This window comes from Pygocentrus nattereri, chromosome 26, assembly GCF_015220715.1.
Source record: "Pygocentrus nattereri isolate fPygNat1 chromosome 26, fPygNat1.pri, whole genome shotgun sequence".
In the NCBI taxonomy this organism is placed as follows: domain Eukaryota; kingdom Metazoa; phylum Chordata; class Actinopteri; order Characiformes; family Serrasalmidae; genus Pygocentrus; species Pygocentrus nattereri.
Window position 1 is genome coordinate 11,104,672 of NC_051236.1, and position 18,840 is coordinate 11,123,511.

Below are 18,840 nucleotides of genomic sequence, written 5' to 3' on the forward strand. Positions count from 1 at the left end.
AGGGAAGGCCGTGGTTATTTCAGCAAGACAAAGCCAAACCATTTTACAGCAGTACATATTACAACAGGATGGCTCTGTAGTAAAATAGTCCATGTGCTAAACTGGCCTGCCTGCAGTCCAGATCTGTCACACACTGAAAACATTTGGCACACTATGAAACAAGAATACGACAAAGGAGACCCTGAACTGTTCAGCAGCTGAAATCATATATAGAATGGGAAAACCTTTCACTTTCAAAACTACAGCAATTGTTCTCCTCAGTTCCCAAATGCTTACAGAGTCATGATAAAAGAAGTGGTGATGCAACACAGCAGTAAACATGCCCCTGTCAAACTTTTCAGAAATATGTTGCTGGCATCAAGTTTGAAATGGGCACATATTTTTTAAAAATTATAAATGTTTCAACATTTGATATGCTGTCCTTGTACTAGTTAATTGCATATAGGGTGTAAATAATTTGCACATCATTGCATGATATTTTATCCTGCCTTCCGCCCGATGACCACTGGGATAGGCTCCAGCGCCCCACCCACCCCCCCACCCCCCCCCACCCCCCCCCCCCCCCCCCCCCCCCCCCCCCGTGACCCTAAGGGAGAAGCAGCTTAGAAAATGGATGGGTGGATGGATGCATGATATTTTTATTTACATTTTGCAAAGTGTCCACAACCCGTTGGAAATGGGTTGTGGAAATAATTCTTGAAACATGCAAAATTAATTGGTTACCGAGAGAGAGAGAGAGAGAGAGAGAGAGAGTGTTGCACCATTTTGATCCCATGCTGTTCATGCTAGTCGACATCAGAAGGCATACTGCAATTAGCAAGCACTCATCAAATACTACCGCAGAAGCTCATTAAATTGAAATGAGTCCTGAGAAAGCTCAAGACTGGGCCTAGCACACACACTGAGAAAACAGGTACAGTCACACTCTCGTTTATTTGGCTGAGGGCAAAAGTACACTTCACATACACTTGAGGGAGCGTGTGCTGCAGGACTAAACTGGATGCTGCTTCATCCTCTCAAACCCCGGACCATGTTTTAGAGAGAGAAAGAGGAGAAAAGAGAAAAAGGACAACAACAAGGATGCTTCAGAGCTAAACAGAACAAATTCAAATAGAAAAATGTATTCCCTCAGTAACTGGGCGAAGATAAAGGCAGGCAGCTCTCAAAGTTCACACCCCTGAAAACACACTGGAACAAAATATACAGTAAAATAAAATGTGTTACATCAACACAGCTCCTGCCAAAATAAGTAAACTTAGTCAACAACTGTAACATAACACATGTAACACAGTTTTCTCATGTGCAACCAGTCGACACATTTAATTCATGTCAATTTAAAGCACTTTTTTTTTCAGTGTAAAAATCACAGAACTGGCGCAAAACTGTCCTCTTCTTTCCTAACTCTCTTCCCTTCCTTTCCATCATTGTTATTACCCCTCTCTCCCTCTCTCTCTCTCTCTCTCTCTCTCTCTCTCTCTCCCTCTTCTCCCTCTCCCTCTCTCTCTCAGCATTAGCTGAGTGGGCAGTGTTTTTTCCAGGCTGTCCGTCCGCATTAGCCTGAGCCTGAGGCCAGTGGATGGAGAGAATACATTAAGGAGAGATGAAGAAAGATAGGTGGAGATGTGGAAAAATAGGTTGAGTGGCCACATGCCGATCAGCAGAAACGGCCTTTGACCACTTCGATGTTGCAGAGTCTAATGAAAGCGTCAAATATTATTGGATCTGATACAATATGTTGGGCTTTGAGTGACGAAACAACACGCTGAGGTCTCTATCTCCCAGAAGTGATGCTGTTGCAGTGGTAATCTATGGCTAATCAATGATGTGAACTCAGACCACCAGCAGAGATACAATCCATCTGTGAGGAAAAAATATAATATTACAGAAAGTAATCACAGTTACTTCCAAGTATGGTGCTGTTTGAAGTGGGAGAGGGTGTCTTTTCAAGAGTGTTTTCGGTCCGGATCCCATTAAAGATGAACCTAAAGCATTCATCAGCATTCATACAGCATTCAGTTGTTTTTGTTAGGATTTGTTGAATAGAAATGTTCTCGCCTGAATGCAGAAAAAGACCCTGTGGAGTGACTTGTATAGAAAAAATATAATCTTGCATGTAAAACTGTATTGTCCAATGAACAGCTACATAATTTAATTTCACATTAAGCACTCAGTGACTTATTTACAGTGTAGAATTAGTGGTGTTTGTGCAATTTTGAGCTTTTGGGTTGTACACCTTCAGGTTTTGGATTTCTCTCTGAGGTTGTAGTGTGTGGTCCAAGACACTTGGCTCAAGATCCATGTTAACTCGATTTATGGCATTTCCATCCTTCCTTGAATTCTGAGGCCATAACTCACCCGGAGTTAATCAACCAGACCAGGCTGGGTCTGTTAGTCGTTCTAAGTGGCTAAATTCTTCCCGCACAGCACATGAAGTTTTATCTGGAAGGCAGTATTTCAGCCCTGATAACTGGAAATGCAAATGAAGTACACAGATTTTTTTCATCCATATTTGGTTACATTTTGCATTATTACCACATAAATGCAATTATGTATAGCAATTAATTCAAAAGCACATAAAATGTAGGCTTTATCAATTTGAATCCTTGTTTGTTCACTTTAAAAGAGAAAAAAAAATCATTACAAGACATTACATTTCAAGACATTACATCCTAGGGACTTAACAGGTACAAAGTTTCACAGCCATGGTCTGATCACTAACGCAAAGTGTTTTTTTTTTTATATATATTTTAGACTGTATAAACCACTACTGAAACTGTGCTAGATGGTGCACATAGCAAATGGGTTGAACATTTACAGCTACTGCTAATTCAGTTGATTTTTACAGATAAATAGTGATAATAATACAAAAAAAGCTCAAACTGTTCTGAAACAGCATTATATTGTTGTAGAAGACTCTATCGGTCTCCTTTTGCTTACTTACTTCACTTAGCAGGCAAGCTTGCATGGCCTAATGTTGAATCAGCATATGAACTGATGAGTATTTCTTACCCCCAGAAATCTCTCCATCACTGGTGGACCTCATTCAAAACCTCCAGCTAAGGCAGTATTCCTCAGTACTGAACAGAGAGCTCATGCATCTCTGTTCGTGGAGGGCTTTTTACTTTTAACATTTACTGTCAAGTGTCCAGAAGGAAAACTGGATAGTCGTCTTCTCCTGGGCTCCTGCAGTATTGACCCTCGTCTCTTGTTCTAGATCATTAGTCTATAATTAGAGGCTCTGATGAGTCATCTAATCTACTGATCCCATCGTCTATTGGCTGGGCTAAAGCATATAGGTGCATTTGGTTCACATCTCTTGCAGTGGGTGTAAATGGTCTAAGGCTATTACAGAAGTAAATGCCCTATGAAAATTCATTTTTGTCATTTTATTTTAAAATATATAACAAATACATTGTCACCTTTTCAATATATTAGATTTTGTATGGGTTCAGCAACTGTGGATTGCTTGACTGGAACAAAATTTGAAAAATGTCAAAAAGGTGAATTACATATAAAAGGGTCAGTCTTTATATAAATTATAAGCATTATATTTAATGATCACTCTGCCTATGGCGATAAGTGAAACATTGTAAAATTGTACTTTAAGCACCGGCCCTGGTTTTCTTCTATGGCCTGTAGTTTGACAGCAGTATTAGTAATAATTTCAAATACATGAAATTGAGTGAAATCCCATTCTCAATTCGTAGGGTTTAATATAATGTTGGCCTGCCCTTTGCAGCTATAATAGCTTCAACTCTTCAGGGAAAGCTTTGCACAAGAGTTAGGATTGCGTTTGTGGGAAGTTGTTGTGTGTTTCTCTGTCATTTTATGTGGCCTACCACTGCTTGGCTGAGTTGCTGTCGTTCCCAATCGCTTCCACTTTGTTATAATACCACTGACAGTTGACTGTGGAATATTTAGTAGTGATGAAATTTCGCAACTGGACCTGTTGGATAGGTGGCGTCCTATCATGGTACCACGCTGGAATTCACTGAGCTCCTGAGAGCGATCCATTCTTTCACTAATGTTTGTAGAAGCAGTCTGTAGGCCTAGGTGCTGGGGTTTATACACCTGTAGCCATGGAAGTGATTAGAACACATGAATTCAATGATTTGGATGGGTGAGTGAATACTTTTGGAAATATAGTGCATGTTTTGATATAGTGTCTGATAGCTATTCTATACTACTTCTCAGTCATATAAAAAAAAAAAAAAAAAAAAAAATATATATATATATATATATATATATTATTGTTTATGATAATGTACATACTTTCTTGTTCATATTCACAAATAAAAAGGCAAATGACATTAATAAGTGTATTAAATAACAAAAAAGAGTCTGAATACTTAGATCTGCTCACTGTATACTTATAGTCTAAATTTGGCCACACTGTTCTGTGAAAACATTATTCTTAATTACAGAAAACAGGGCTCGTGGGTTATCAGGCTGTTCTGTTACCATACAGGCTGCTGTAGAAAGTAGGACCTTTAGACTCAAGGGACAATGATAGTAAGTTGATGTATGGGCTAGGACTTTAGAACCTGAGGAATAGTGCAGGTTGTAAAAACAGGTGTTATCTATAAGCCCCTGTTTTTTTCAGTTAGCTGGCTGTTTGGCGTGGAAGCAGCTCTCTGTGGGAGTGAAATGGTGTATGACCAATTTAGTGCAACATATGGTGTTTATTGGAATATCTAGTCTTGTCCATCACTAGTCATTACCTTGTCGTCAAGGTTTAGCTCGATTTGTAAGTAAAATCTTTGTATAAACGATTGCAGCTACATTTTGTGTACATTTTTTTGGATATTTCCTGGTGTCTGTATCAGTGTAAACGCGTTTTCTTTAAAATATGCTAATAGGAGTTTTAAATATCAAGGACTTAGCAATCTCTATAGACAAACACTGGCAGTAGAATGGGTCATACTGACTTTATACATGGCACGGTCATAGGATGCCACCTTTGTCATAAGCCAGTTTATGAAATTTATGCTCTGCTAGATCTGGCTAAGTCAACTGTAAGTGCTATTATTGTAAATAATCATCTAGGAGCAACAACAGCTCAGTCACAAAGTGGTAGAAACAGAGTGGGGCACATTAAAGTCAACTATCCTTTGGTACATCACTCACCACAGTGTTCCAAACTGCCTCTGGAAGCAACATCAGCACAAGAACTGTGTCGGGAGCTTCACGCAATGGGATATAATATGGCAGAGCAACTGTACACAGGCCTAAGATCACTAAGCACAATGCTAAGCATTGGCTGGAATGTGTAAAGGATGCCGCTACCTACTTTTCGCCCTATTTAGTGCATGCTGTGGAGCAAACAGCTTGCGTAAGTGGACTATGTGGAGAACTGTCATTGTTGATTTGAAGGAGACCTGTGCATGCAGGAGAAAATAATCGGATAGTTTAGGTGGTATTCCCTCATTGAGTGTGATGAGAACTTGATATGGTTGAGAGGATCTTTTGATGGTGGCTATTCAAATGTGTTGGGAAAACTGCCCACACATGATCACCACACATAAGCGGCTTGTGCCAAATTCAGTACTTAAAGCCTAAAGTATGTAGCAGCGTGCTTTACACCACTCTAGCCAACAGTTGTAGGCAGTGACGGAAAACCAGAGGCTGAGAAGGAAAATGGATTAGGCAATGCAGAATAAAAAAAGAAACCATGCCTGAAAGCAGCTTCCCTAAGCAGGCTATTCCTAAAATAATCTTACTGAATAAAGTAATTCAGACTAAACCAAAAAAGGGGAAAGAAGACTATCTCTGCATACACTCACCAAGCACTTTAGTAGGAACACCTCTTTGTATTTACAATCATTCTCAATTTCATCAGCTCCACCCATTTAAAACCTGCTCTCTGGTGGTCCTGTGTATGTATGCAGAGAAACAGATGGACAGTCTCTAACTATAGAACTGCAAAGTGCACATATACAACAAGTGGAGCTGCATACATAAAATGGACAATGAGTGTAGATACAAGGTGTTCCTACTAAAGTGCTCAATAAGTGTATATATACACCTTATGGATGGAAAATATGCAGAATTGTATCTATCTTCACATAAACCATCAGAGCTAAAGAACATCCAAATCCAACACAGACACTGAAGATGTCATGCACATTGTGTGTATTTCTATATATCCAATTCCTTATTTAATTCATTTTCAACAAACTGTTAGAGGGGATTGGCATATTGATGGGATGGGGAGGAAAAATATGGGCAAAATTAGAGATGCGCCATGATATTGGAATCATTCCTGTAGTTGCAAATTATTGCTTAAAAAAATATTAACACAGGGGAGATAATTCAATTTGACCAATATTTCAATCCATTAAAAAAGACTGGTCATTACTAGATCTTGCAATAAGCAACACAAGCTGGACTAAATTTCACTCTTGCAAGAACAGAGGAAGCTGGATTTCCACAAAATGGCTTGTTGCTTAAAAGCATGGATTAATATAGATAACACCAGATTCTACAACCTACCCTCAGCATTCCTCAGGTCCTAAAGTCCTAACATATATCAACCAACTATGACTATCCCACAGGTCCTAAGGCTCAAAGTTCTATACTAATATGTGTGAGCTTCTATTTGTGTTTCTCAGTTTCTGTGTATGTTGTTTTCCTTTCATCTAATCGTTTCCTAATTAGGCTTCATTAAACATACTACCATTCAAGCTACTGTTTCCCTCCAGATATCTGTTAAGGAAACATGCAGAAGAAAAAATTCCTGAACAGATTAAAAAAGAGGTCTAAATAGATGGAATAGTCAAACGGCAAAATTATGATTAACTAAATAAAAACTGATGGACACATAATAATTTTAATCACTCTATTGATCACTGTTCAAAAAACCCATTAAAGCATATGGTTTATACCCCTTAAGTAGAGGGTTTTGAATCAACAGCTTTGCTATTTTTTAAGACTCTCTTTTCACCACTTATATTACATGCATGCAAAAAAGCCCTTAATGAGCACAACAGTAGAAAACCCTACCTTGTTGATACACCTAATGTGTACAAGTAAACCCTTTTTTCCATATATAATTTGTTTTAATTATCTCTTACCCTTCATCAGTGGTAAGTTTTTGACTGTGGGACCACTGCTGGCTGAATATTTTTGGGTGGGGAACAATACTCAGTCCAGCAGGGAAACTGCAGCGTTAATAACCCCAACAATGCTGCTGTGCCCGATGCACTCCTGCCAGCACAACACCCGCTAACATGCCACCACCACGCTGTTTTCACTGCTGTGCTGAGAATGAGCCACCCTCCAAATAATATCTGGTCAGCAGTGGTCCTGTGGTGGTCCCTTTCCATTCATGGAAGGGGTAAAGAGAGGATGATGAATTATGCAGCAATGGACGGGCTACAGTCAGTATCTGTAAAGCTTATGCAAATATATTTTGAGAAAATGATTTATTAAACCATCTATCTGGCCAGTAAGTATTAAATGTAAATAAAAACATGCATTAAATAAATAAACAATGCATTGTGCGTCTGTGCGCAAGGTCAACCTTTTCCGAACCTCTCCTCGAGGAAATCCAGTATTTACTGATACCATTCTGAGATTAGGATTCGATTCATGTGGTAACTGACTCACGACTCGATTCGGACTCGCCCTAAATGACTCACGACTGGACTGGAATCGAGATGCGTTACATTTCAGTTGAAACAATAACGGATTAAATTAGGACCGCCAACTAATTCGGTAACTGTATAAAACTTGCCTTGTACTTTATGTGTTTGACGTTGTCTGTCGGTTTTACAGAAATGCGCGATTATTAGTTCAGTGCTGTTCTCCTGCCGCAGCGCCACAGACAGAAGAACAGGGGCGAAACTATTTGAAACGGTTGGCTGGCATGTAGCTAAGTAATTTAGCTAGCTAAGTTAGCTAGTTAGCTAGCACAGTAGCGTTAGCTAATATAGCCAATGTTATAATTATAGCTAATATTCCTTAAACCCCCCCCCCCAAAAAAAACAAAATCAACGGGATTAACGCTATTATGCTAGCTATAACACTGACTGGCTAAGGCTTTAAAAACTACAGACAAAGCAACCGTTTCGAGTTGTTTTGCCAATTTTTCAAAATTTGCGATTAATTCAGTGCTTGAGATATAAACATTGTAGAGAAATGTAGCTTCAGTTACAGACTCAAGATTTCTTCACAGTGGTGGTGATAGGAACCAGGGGTCGCCATATCTTCAACACAAATAGCTATTGCCATTTTATTTGCTATCCATAACCACCAGTGAACCTACACGAGTCTTTTGAGTTTGTTTATGTAATGCTGATGATGGTAAAATAGTCATAAATCTGAAAACTTTAGCACAAAACTGTCATAAAATTATGTGTCATCAGGCAGCGGGCCATACATACACAACTGTGATAAAAACATGTCATACATCAGTGGCGCGGTGGGTAGCGCTGTCCTCTCTGTGTGGGGTTTGCGCGTTCTCCCCGTGTCTGCGTGGGTTTCCTCCGGGTTCTCTGCTTTCCTCCCACAGTCCAAAGACATGCATTCAGGCCATTTGGACATGCTGAATTGCCCCTAGGCATGAGTGTGTGAGTGACTGTCTGTGTCTGTCTGTCTGCCCTAAGTGGCGACCTGTCCAGGGTGTATCCTGCCTTCAGCCCGATGACAGCTGTGATAGGCGCCAGCACCACACCCCCCCACACATGGATGGATGGATGGACATCAGGCAGCATCTATTTAACCATTTCAATAAATATCCTTCTGTGGTGGAGTGTTCAGAGGCATTACAATCTTTAGTCGTCTGGTTCTTGCCACCACCACCATCAACAGTTCTGACTGGCAGGTTTCTCTAGAACATTCTCTAGAAAGCATTTCACTGAAACGTCAGTGGAGTTCCTCTTTAAACACCCAACAGCATTTACTGCCTGTAGCACTTTAGTTTTGTGCCTCAGATGATTTTTCTATAAAGAAAAATCTGTATCAAACCATAAAAGTTTCTAGTAGAGTTTTACATTGGCACAGTGGAATGGCTGTAGCTACTAAAGAGGCTAAACTGAAATTTTTTGGTAAAGACTCACGACTCGACTTAGATTCAGAGACTCAACTGAAGTGACGGGATCAGTTATTTCAAGTATTTAGTATAGCTGGTGATGTAATTTAACAAATCAATACAATGACAGGAGTGCACCAAGAAGTCAGGATGATTGGTATTTATTCTAATACATAGATTTTAAAAATCTTTTTTTTTCTCTCTGCTTAAGACTTTTGCACAGTACTGTATCTGACAGGAGTTTCTGAAAAAAATTGCCTAATTAATGTAGACATAAACTACGCGTATCTAATAACGTGGCAACTGAGTGTATGTAGACTGTACAAAGGTACTGCAGCAGACAGCATACAACTATATTGTTTTTTTTAGGTTTGCATTAAATTCATTAAGTAAAAAAGTGCTGGTATTTCAGATATTTGCTGTTGCACAAGAATGCAGGTTATGTACCAAACACTGCTGTAACTAAATTACCTGCTGCTGCAAGGTTGAAGATGTAATGGTGTCTCATATTACATAACCCCAGAACAGTACAGTATACAGCTCAATTTATTTGCCTACATCTGAGACACTTACAATCTGCCCTGCATTTTGCTGTACAGGCAGAATTTGATCCCTATATCTCTGGCAATCTATGTCTATTTGTATCGGTATGTTCTATTGTGCTCTGTTATAGCCTGGTACCTGATAAGGTGGCGATTTTCTGACATTTCTGTCAATATGCTGTGTAGTCTATACCCCTTTCCTGGACACTCATACAGCTGCAGTGGTCTTTAGTGAGCTAGAGGGAGGCTGATACCCTGCGGTGGGTCTAATGTCTTTCAGTTGGCTGTTGCATTTGGCCAGCTCAGCACTTTCTTCTGAATCGTACTGAATCTGTGGAGAAACCTTGCAAACCGCAGCAGGACTCCTGCTGTGAAAACAATCTCATTTAACACTATTAGAGAGACATTTGAAGGACAGGCTGACTGTATTACATCTAATTAGATGTGTTTTGTGTCTATCCTTGGTCTCTGATAGGCTGCTAATGTTCAGAAGGTTGTACTAGCTGTGATCCAATTTCACTACATGGATTCATTAGTTTCCCATCTTTATCCTGGTGAAACTGTTGAATTTGGAAATCATAGTGCTTTTTCCCTCCATACTGTGTTGTATTTCTCAGTGAAACATGAAGGATCTCAGAGCTAGCTAAACATTGTGCTCAATGACAGGAGGGATAGTGTAAGATGAAGTATATTATTTTTAGATGTATTATTTTCCTGCCCCCTGGTGCACACTGGTGTAATCAAGACTTTGTAACCTTTCGTCAAAGGTTAGGAGCAAGGAAGAATTTTGTCTAAATGCTATGTTATGGTGAATTTTGCTAAATCTGATCAGGAAGGTTAAAAAGGTCAGTTTTGATGTCAGGTTGACTTTAAATCTCTAGGATGTTAACAAGAATAATAATAACCGCTATAACATGTATGATAAAAATGTCTTTCTTTTTCAGTTTCTTGCTGGTCTTCTCCTGTCTGGTCCTCTCTGTCTTCTCAACCATCAAGGAGTATGAAAAAAGCTCTGAGGATGCCTTGTACATATTGGTATGAGATTTACTCACTCCATCCATCCATCCATTTTCTAAGCCGCTTCTCCGTCAGGGTCGCGGGAGATTTACTCACTAATTACATCAGTTTATCATTTACTCCAATTTTAACTTAACAGGGCAAACAAAGGACGATGTGGCTCACAGATTTATTGAGATTCAGATTCCTTTATTGATCCCAGGGGGAAATTGCAGTTGTTACAGTTGCAGCCATTTATGTAAAAATAAACACTTTACTAATAATTTAAGAAAATATAGAGAAATTTACAGTATGTACACAAGATTTAAGTACTTATGAATATAGTAAGGTGGCATTGATTGTGATAGTAATATGAAACATCAGGTATAAAGCAGTTACAATTATTTAAATTATTTAAATTAAGTTAGTGTCCCTCTGAGTTATTGCACACACAATTGTTATTATTGCCCATATGAACAGTTTCGTATTGAGTTTTGTGAATCACACACTGAGGGAGGAGTTATAGAGTTTGATGGCCACAGGTAAGAATGAATTCCTGTGGCGCTCTGTGGTGCATTTTGGTAGAGTGAGTCTTGAGCTAAATGAGCTCTTGTGTCTCATCAGTGTGTCGTAGAGTGGGTGGGAGCCATTGTTCATAATGGCCTTCATCTTAGATAGCGTCCTGCTCTCCGACACGGCCGTCAGTGAGTCCAGCTCCACACCCACATCATCACCGGCCTTGCGGATAAGTTTGCTGAGTCTGTCGGCATCTGCCACCCTCAGCCTGCTTCCCCAGCATGCAACAGCATAGAGGATAGCACTTGCCACCGTGGTGTAGAGGGTGAAGAGGAAGGGAGAGAGGGCAGTACCTTGTGGAACTCCAGTGTTGCTGACCACTCTGTCCGACACACAGTGCTGCAGGCGTATATACTGTGGTGTGCCAATCAGGTAGTCAACAATCTAGGCCACAATGGGGGCATCTACCTGCATCACTGTGAGCTTATCACCCAGAAGAGCGGGCCAGACGGTGTTAAATGCACTGGAGAAGTCAAAAAACATGACCCTCACAGAGCTGGCTGGCTTATCCAGGTGAGGGTAATCTCGGTTGAGCAGGTAGATGATGGCGTCTTCAACTCCTAGGCGGGGCTAATAGGCAAACTAGAGGGGATCTAGAAAAGGCTGGACTATGGGTCGGAGCTGATCCAAGATGAGCCTCTCCATGGTCTTCATGACATGAGACGTCAGTGCTATTGGCCTGTAGTCCTTGGCATCACTGGGTCATGGCGTCTTTGGAACAGGAACAATGCAGGATGTCTTCCACATCATGGGGACCTTCTGGAGACTAGGGCTCAAGTTGAAGACATGTTGAAGTACTCCACAAAGTTGGGCGGCACAGGCTTTAAGCACCCTGGGTGGAACCCCATCAGGGCCTGCAGCCTTGTGTGTGTAGAGTCTCTTCAGTTGTCTTCTCACCTGGTCAGCAGTGAGACACACTGTAGAGGTGGTGGGTGGGGAAGGGAGTCAGGCTGGGGGGGACAGAGCCTGCAGTGTCAAATCTGTTAAAGAACAGATTTAAATCTGTTAAAGAACAGATTTAGCTTTTTCGCCCCATCCACACTGACCTCTGCTCCTCCATTGTTGCTGGACCTGAAGCTGCTGATGGTCCTCATTCCATTCCAGACCTCCCTCATGTTTTTCTGCTGCAGTTTCTACTCCAGCTTCCTCCTATATTTGTCCTTCGCCTCCTTGATAGCTGTCCTCAGTTCCCTCTGGATCGTTCTCACCTCCACCCTGTCTCCCGCTCTGAAGGCCCTCTTCTTCTTGTTGAGGAGAGCCTTAATGTCCTTTGTTACCCACGGCTTGTTGTTTGGGTAACATTTAACAGTCCTGGTCCACACAGAAGTTAATGTAGTCCGTGATGCACTCTGTGAGCCCATCGATGTCCTCTCCGTGTGGCTCACACATAACAGGAGCTGAGGTGTACCAATTTGTGGTCTGACCTATCCAGAGGGGGGAGGGGGGAGCAGCTGTATGCATCCTTAACATTAGCATACAGCAGGTCCAGTGTTCTTTCCTCTCTGGTGGGACAGTCCACATACTGCGTGAAGTGTGGTAATGCCTTGGCCATATTGACGTGGTTAAAGTCACCTGATATGGCGATAAAGGCACTCGGGTGTTGCGTTAGGAGATGTGCTGTAGTTGAGTAAATGACGTCACTTGCCGACGTCGGGTTGGCAGACGGGGGAATGTAGACAGTCACGATAATGGCATGCGAATACTAGCGTGGTAAATAATATGGCCTGAGTCTGACAGCCAACAGCTCAATGTCCGGGCAACAGGTACATTCCTTGATGGTAATGTGACCAGGGTTACACCAGCGGTTATTGACTGCGCTTACCGCTCTCGGTGCAGCCCCGGACAGCCCGAACAGTCTGGAAGCCATTGATGGAAACATGGTCATCCGGGATGTCCTGGTGTAGCCATGTCTCTGAAAAGCACATTAAACTACACTCCCGGTACTCCCTCTGACTCCTGGCTAGTGCTGTCAGCTCGTCCATCTTATTCGCCAGCGACCTCACGTTGCCCATGATGACGGAGGGGAGACGCAGCTTATATCCTCTCTTCTCCATAAGCCTCCGCCGTCTCTCCATCGCTTTCCCCGTGCACTGGTTAATTCCCCCTCTGCATCCCCTGTGTGTCCGTCTCCAAAGCTCTTTGTTCGTTGTCCTGGTCGCCATGCTGACCGGCTGCAGCACAATCAGCTGATCCCGGGTGTAAACAAAGCATTAACAAATGGTATGAGGAACATATTGTAGGCTAACATTCTTTTCTCTCTCTTTTTTCATTTTATTTTTGAAATGTCATTCTTTGCACTGAATCTTATTTAGTAAATAGTATAAAGTATGTACAGAAAACAGGGATGGATGGACCAGTGGGATGGGGAGGGATGAACAAGGACAACAAGTTATAAGATAAAGTTAGCAAGGTTTAACAACTGAGGCAAGAATTACACTATTAGAGCTTGGTTGTGTTTATAACACAACCACTGTAGATGGGGGTTAGGCTAACAGTCATAATTGGTTGACACCACAGAGAGTGATGTAGTTGCATAATGCATGCTGGGTATTGTGTATGAACATTGATATAAGAAAACATGAAAGTAATGTAAATCATGAACTCTGTCAAACCAGTGAGGACATGAGTTCTAACGCTGTACTACAGAATACTACATAACTCACAAATAACATGTTCAACTATAATTTCACGCTGGAATGCCTTGTTAACTATTGATTTGTGTGTGTGTGTGTGTGTGTGTGTGTGTGTGTGTGTTTATGTTTGTGTAGGAAATTGTGACGATCGTGGTGTTTGGAGTTGAATACATCGTAAGGATCTGGTCAGCAGGGTGTTGCTGTCGATACCGAGGATGGAGAGGCAGGCTGAAATTTGCTCGCAAACCTTTTTGTGTCATAGGTAAGAAAATAAATTATTTAAACGTATTATTATTTAAACATGTACACCTTACTGTCCTATTTTATGCTAAATGCAATCCATACGTCAAACTTAACATAATTAAAAAAAAAAATAATCCCTTTACGTTTTTGGCTTCATTTCATAGTCCCATTCAAATCTGTCTTTAATGTTTCCAGAGCAGTTCACACCCAGAGTTCCTGAGTGTCCATATAATCACTTCTGGTTTTCTGTATGTCACCAGACATCATGGTGCTAATAGCCTCCATCTCGGTGTTGGCGGCTGGCACGCAGGGGAATGTCTTCGCCACCTCGGCCATCAGAAGTCTGCGGTTCCTCCAGATCCTGCGCATGATACGTATGGACCGCCGAGGAGGAACCTGGAAGCTCCTGGGATCCGTTGTCTATGCCCACAGCAAGGTAGCCAACATGACTGAACATCAGCTATCACTCAAGTGGCGCTCAGAGTGGTTCTGTCACCATAGAAACTGGAGTCCCTGTAGTTCCCAGAGAATAGATGCTAATCCAAATTGGATGAGACGTTCCAAATAGCTTTTTCAAAGCATTTTTGCTGCATGTTAATTAATGTGGGCTTGGTTCTTGTGGGTATTGTTTTTATTTACGGGTTTTTAAGGAAAATGCTGTATTTGGAGGATACGTTAGATTTTCTAGTATGTTATACTGACAGTGCCAAGTTAATGCCATAAGAATGAATTCTCCCTCAGGAGGCTCTAACTACAGATTAGGTTTTTTGTAATCTTTTCCTATATTTCCTCAAGACTTAATGCTTTACAAATTGCCCATTTTCATACAGTTTCAGCTGCTTTGTCTTTGTAGCTGCACAAGATGTATGATATGCACATAATTAACCAGAAGCTCTAGCAGGGGGCATCATATTGAATCTCATTTGTCAAGCCTGTCTTTTCCCTCGCTATGATAAAGTGGCTTGATAGATCAGGCTGTCTCACAGTGCAAGGTTGCTAGCATCTTCTCAACCAAGCGCATCTCCTCCGAGACACAGCTTGGGGACTGGAGTATGGAGTTGTTCACTTTCTAATGAGTGATCCTGGTGTCAGAAAGAATGAATTTAGGGTGCAAACGAGAACACTGGAGCCATGGTTGGTTTGCTTTCGATTGGATTTGGCCCGCCGCCCCCTATTACTGCAGGAGAGAAAGTGGCAGAGGGCTAGTGCTGAGGGCTTGGGGAGGTGTAGAATTTCATTGGCAGCCAGACAGATAAATCTGGACGATGTCAGTAAGGCTGATCAGTAACTTGCCATTAGATGTGAGATAGAATACATCTTCCAAGGAACTGCCACACTGCTTCTGTAGATCTGACATAAATGGAGTACTGCTTTGGTAGTGTCATACTAAAGTGATTTCTTTAGTATGATCTCACATTAGGGTTAATAAGCATAAAAGCATCCTTCTATCCTAAAGTGCTTCAGAACATTCTCTGGCACCAATCCATCTTGGATGTGCATTAGTATTTCCTTCTTCTCTAATGCGAAAGGTAGGCCAAGTACCATTTTAGCTGATTTATATCCCCAGCTGCACTCAAGAGAATTCAGATTGCTCATGTTTAATCCCTCAGCTCATAAAAGTGCTCAGTTTGGGCCAAACATTAACAAGCATCTTTATGAATGTGTACATCTGCTGTCCAACACTGCATCAGTGTACCTTCATCTCCCTTTCAGTTACACAGAGAACAACTCTATTTTTAGCTCAAGTCATTTCAAGCCCAGCTCCTTCTGATTTGACTCCTCAGCACTTTGCCTGCTCTTTCAAAGCCTGAGCCTGACACACAGGGGAATGCAGAGGCTGTTGTCTTGGTGATGCAACACTCTTTCTATCTATAACAGCTCATGCACTTTATAAATAACAAGCCCCTCATATGTGCTGGTATATGATGCAGGGTTATGAATGAGTCAAGATCCATGTCCTACACAGTTTTCTGTAGTAAGTTCAGACAATTCAGAAAAGCTTTGCAAAAATAGGTTGGATGTAGTTCCATTGTGTTACCAGTAAGTGGTGACATGCACACTTACCTTTACCAAGAGTGACACATTCTGCTTTCCCACAGCAGTTATTGCAAAGGCTTAAGCTATTCAAGAAAAGTGTCCACCCATTACAGAGTAAATTCTGCATTGTTGAATGAACTCCTGGGGTGCCCATTTACAACCAGCTGGACATGAATGAAAACTGTAAGAGCTAATTTAAGACCATGGAATTTACCGTATAGCCTTAATCTCACTTTAATTTTTATGAACTCTTCTCCTTTGTCTCAGGTGAATACTAAAAAAAGAACATTTAGAACATGCTAACTTAATTCAAGTTTGAACCTCAGTTCTTTAGCTTTAGATGATTCCTGGGCAGGACCTGGATGGCACAGCTTTCTGCTCGCTCTGTCCCAATGACTCAGCATGCCATGCTGAACTGGGCAAGTTAGATTCACCTCTAGAAGTGGCTCTTCCACTCTCATCTGTGCCAGCAGCTGGCAAGCAACTTAATGCAACATTGAAGTTAAAGTACATTGAATAGCAAAAAACAACAGCAGAAACCATCCTGAATCCTGAATTTTGTCCATACTTTGTCCAGTTTTTTTTTAGATAACAGTATACCATACACACTGTCAGAAACCACAATTTCAGACTGAGATATGCAATTTGCGCTGTGCTAATTAGGGATACCCTGAAATTTCAATCACCGAAAATTTTCAGCACTTTCAGTTTTCACCCAAAAGAGAAATAGGCCAAAAGATTTAATAGCACTACACTGAAGTGTCAAATGTGACACTCAACAAATAATCTTAATTGTAATGAAAGTGAGAAATTGTGTTTTTGTTGTGTTCCCTGTCCTGTAGTGGTCAGCACAGATGCATTTAAACAGTTTGAGCCGCAGGAGATAAACAGTGAAACACTCACACGTGGTCCACTGCAGCAGACTTCAACTTGCTTGCTTTTTAGAATTAATTGACTTATATATATTGGTAATTAATCTTCTTCCTAAAGTTTTGGAAGTTGTTACTGCAACCATGTGTGTTTGTTATATCCTGCTGAGGTTTATGACTGTTTCTTCTCTAAATGACAAACTGTAAATGGACTGCCCGAGAAGCTTCAGGCTGCTATGTAGGACTTCACATCCATGTGCTTTGCATATATAAAAACGTTTGTTATAGCGGAGACACTCTGACATTTAGCATAAGTGCCTTTGAGAAACCATGAATTTTGATTATTGCCTAAAGGGCATTGTCAGCAATATGTTTTTTCAGAAGTGTAAACAAAATGAGGAATTATACACCAATCAGGCATAACATGATGACCACCTCCTTGTTTCTATGCTCATTGTCCATTTTATCAGCTCCACTTACTATATAGAGTTTTTAAACACTGTGTCCACTCACTGTCCCCTCTAGTAGACCCTCCTACCTTGTCAGTCCACGTTGTAGATGTAAAGTCAGAGACGACAGCTCATCTGCTGCTGCACAGCTTGTGTTGGTCATCCTCTACTCCTTCATCAGTGGTTACAGGACACTGCCCATAGGACATTGTTGGCTGGATATTTTTTTTTTTTTTTTTTGTATTTCTATAACTGTAGAACTACAAAGTACACCTGTATAATAAATGGAGCTGATAAATGAGCGTAGAAACAAGGAGGTGGTCGTAATGTTATGCCTGATCAGTGTACATAAAAGAGCTCTTCCTCTTGGTTTTCAGTTGTGTTTTCATGGCACTCTGTCTTCTGAATTTGGGTTTCAGGCAAGAAACTTCATTTCATTGCTTTGAGGCAAGTTCATCTATTGGCTTGAGGTAAATACATGTTAATATAAGAAAACTAAAAACAATTTAAAGCACGCAATGGGTCTTATGAAAATAACAAAAGTTCTAACATCAAGTAAGCATTGACTGTTATTAAGCAAGGTAGCTAATCAACCAGTGGGGTTAGGCTTTAATTATAATTATTTGCAATATAGAAAAACATGCAATTAAATTGCTAATTGCAGTTTTTACACAACAATTAATTGCCAGCTAAAACTGAACGATCATGACCAGCCTAATGCTCCCCGAAACTTTGTTTTACAAACACTGTGTTAATCCCATTTAAAAATAGACATTTTACTGTATTGCTGTTGATTGTGTAAGCAGCAGTACTGTTATGACATCATGTGCTGATCTCTGCTTCAGTTTCAGGCACCAGACATGTCTTGGCTTATTGACTGCGTTTAGGCAAAGAGAAACATTCTATAAAATGTGTTTTTGGCTGAACCAAATTTTATTAAAATTTTACTCATTTTAAGTACCACATTAGGGATTCCGTACCTGTCTGTGTCCACTTTCCTGTGCTTTTAAAGGCTGGCACTATGTTCCTGTTACTCACCCACCTCAGAACATTTCTTCAGCTCTCTCAGGTGCTGAGATGAGTGCGGATTCAGGCGAGGACTTCTCCAAGGTCAAAGTCCTGCCCACATCCTGAGTGATAGGCTAATTCATAGGCTGATAGGCTGATTCAGTCTAAAACAGGTTTGGGTGGCTTTGCGGGTCCCCGTTCTGTCTACTTGAGTGGTGCGCTTTGCCGGTGTCCCATTTCTTAGCATCCACAGGAAGGTTGTGTGTGCAGCAGCAAAAAAAAAAAAGAAAAGCACTTGCTGACAAAGCAAATCTTTGAAGTCATTTTTCTTACTTTGCCTCGTTAAAGGGGCTCGTCAGTGTTGTGCTGTGCAATGCCTTCCTCTACCTCGGCGGGTATTCTAATTAGTCTTTACGCTGAATGTGCCTGATTTAATGAAAACAGTCTCATGAAAAC

At 41.0% G+C, this 18,840-nt stretch overlaps 1 protein-coding gene across 4 annotated transcripts in view; it reads left to right on the forward strand.

Annotated features, from left to right (window-relative positions):
- The window catches only part of LOC108431827 (potassium voltage-gated channel subfamily KQT member 2), a 72,041-nt gene that overhangs the window by 17,820 nt on the left and 35,381 nt on the right, over window positions 1-18,840 (forward strand). For all 4 annotated transcript variants that reach the window (XM_037534929.1, XM_017705224.2, XM_037534930.1 and 1 more), the window contains exons 2-4: window positions 10,518-10,608; window positions 13,914-14,040; window positions 14,282-14,457. In XM_037534929.1, the coding sequence (XP_037390826.1) occupies window positions 10,518-10,608; window positions 13,914-14,040; window positions 14,282-14,457 (394 nt within the window). The remainder of the gene's footprint in view (window positions 1-10,517; window positions 10,609-13,913; window positions 14,041-14,281; window positions 14,458-18,840) is intronic.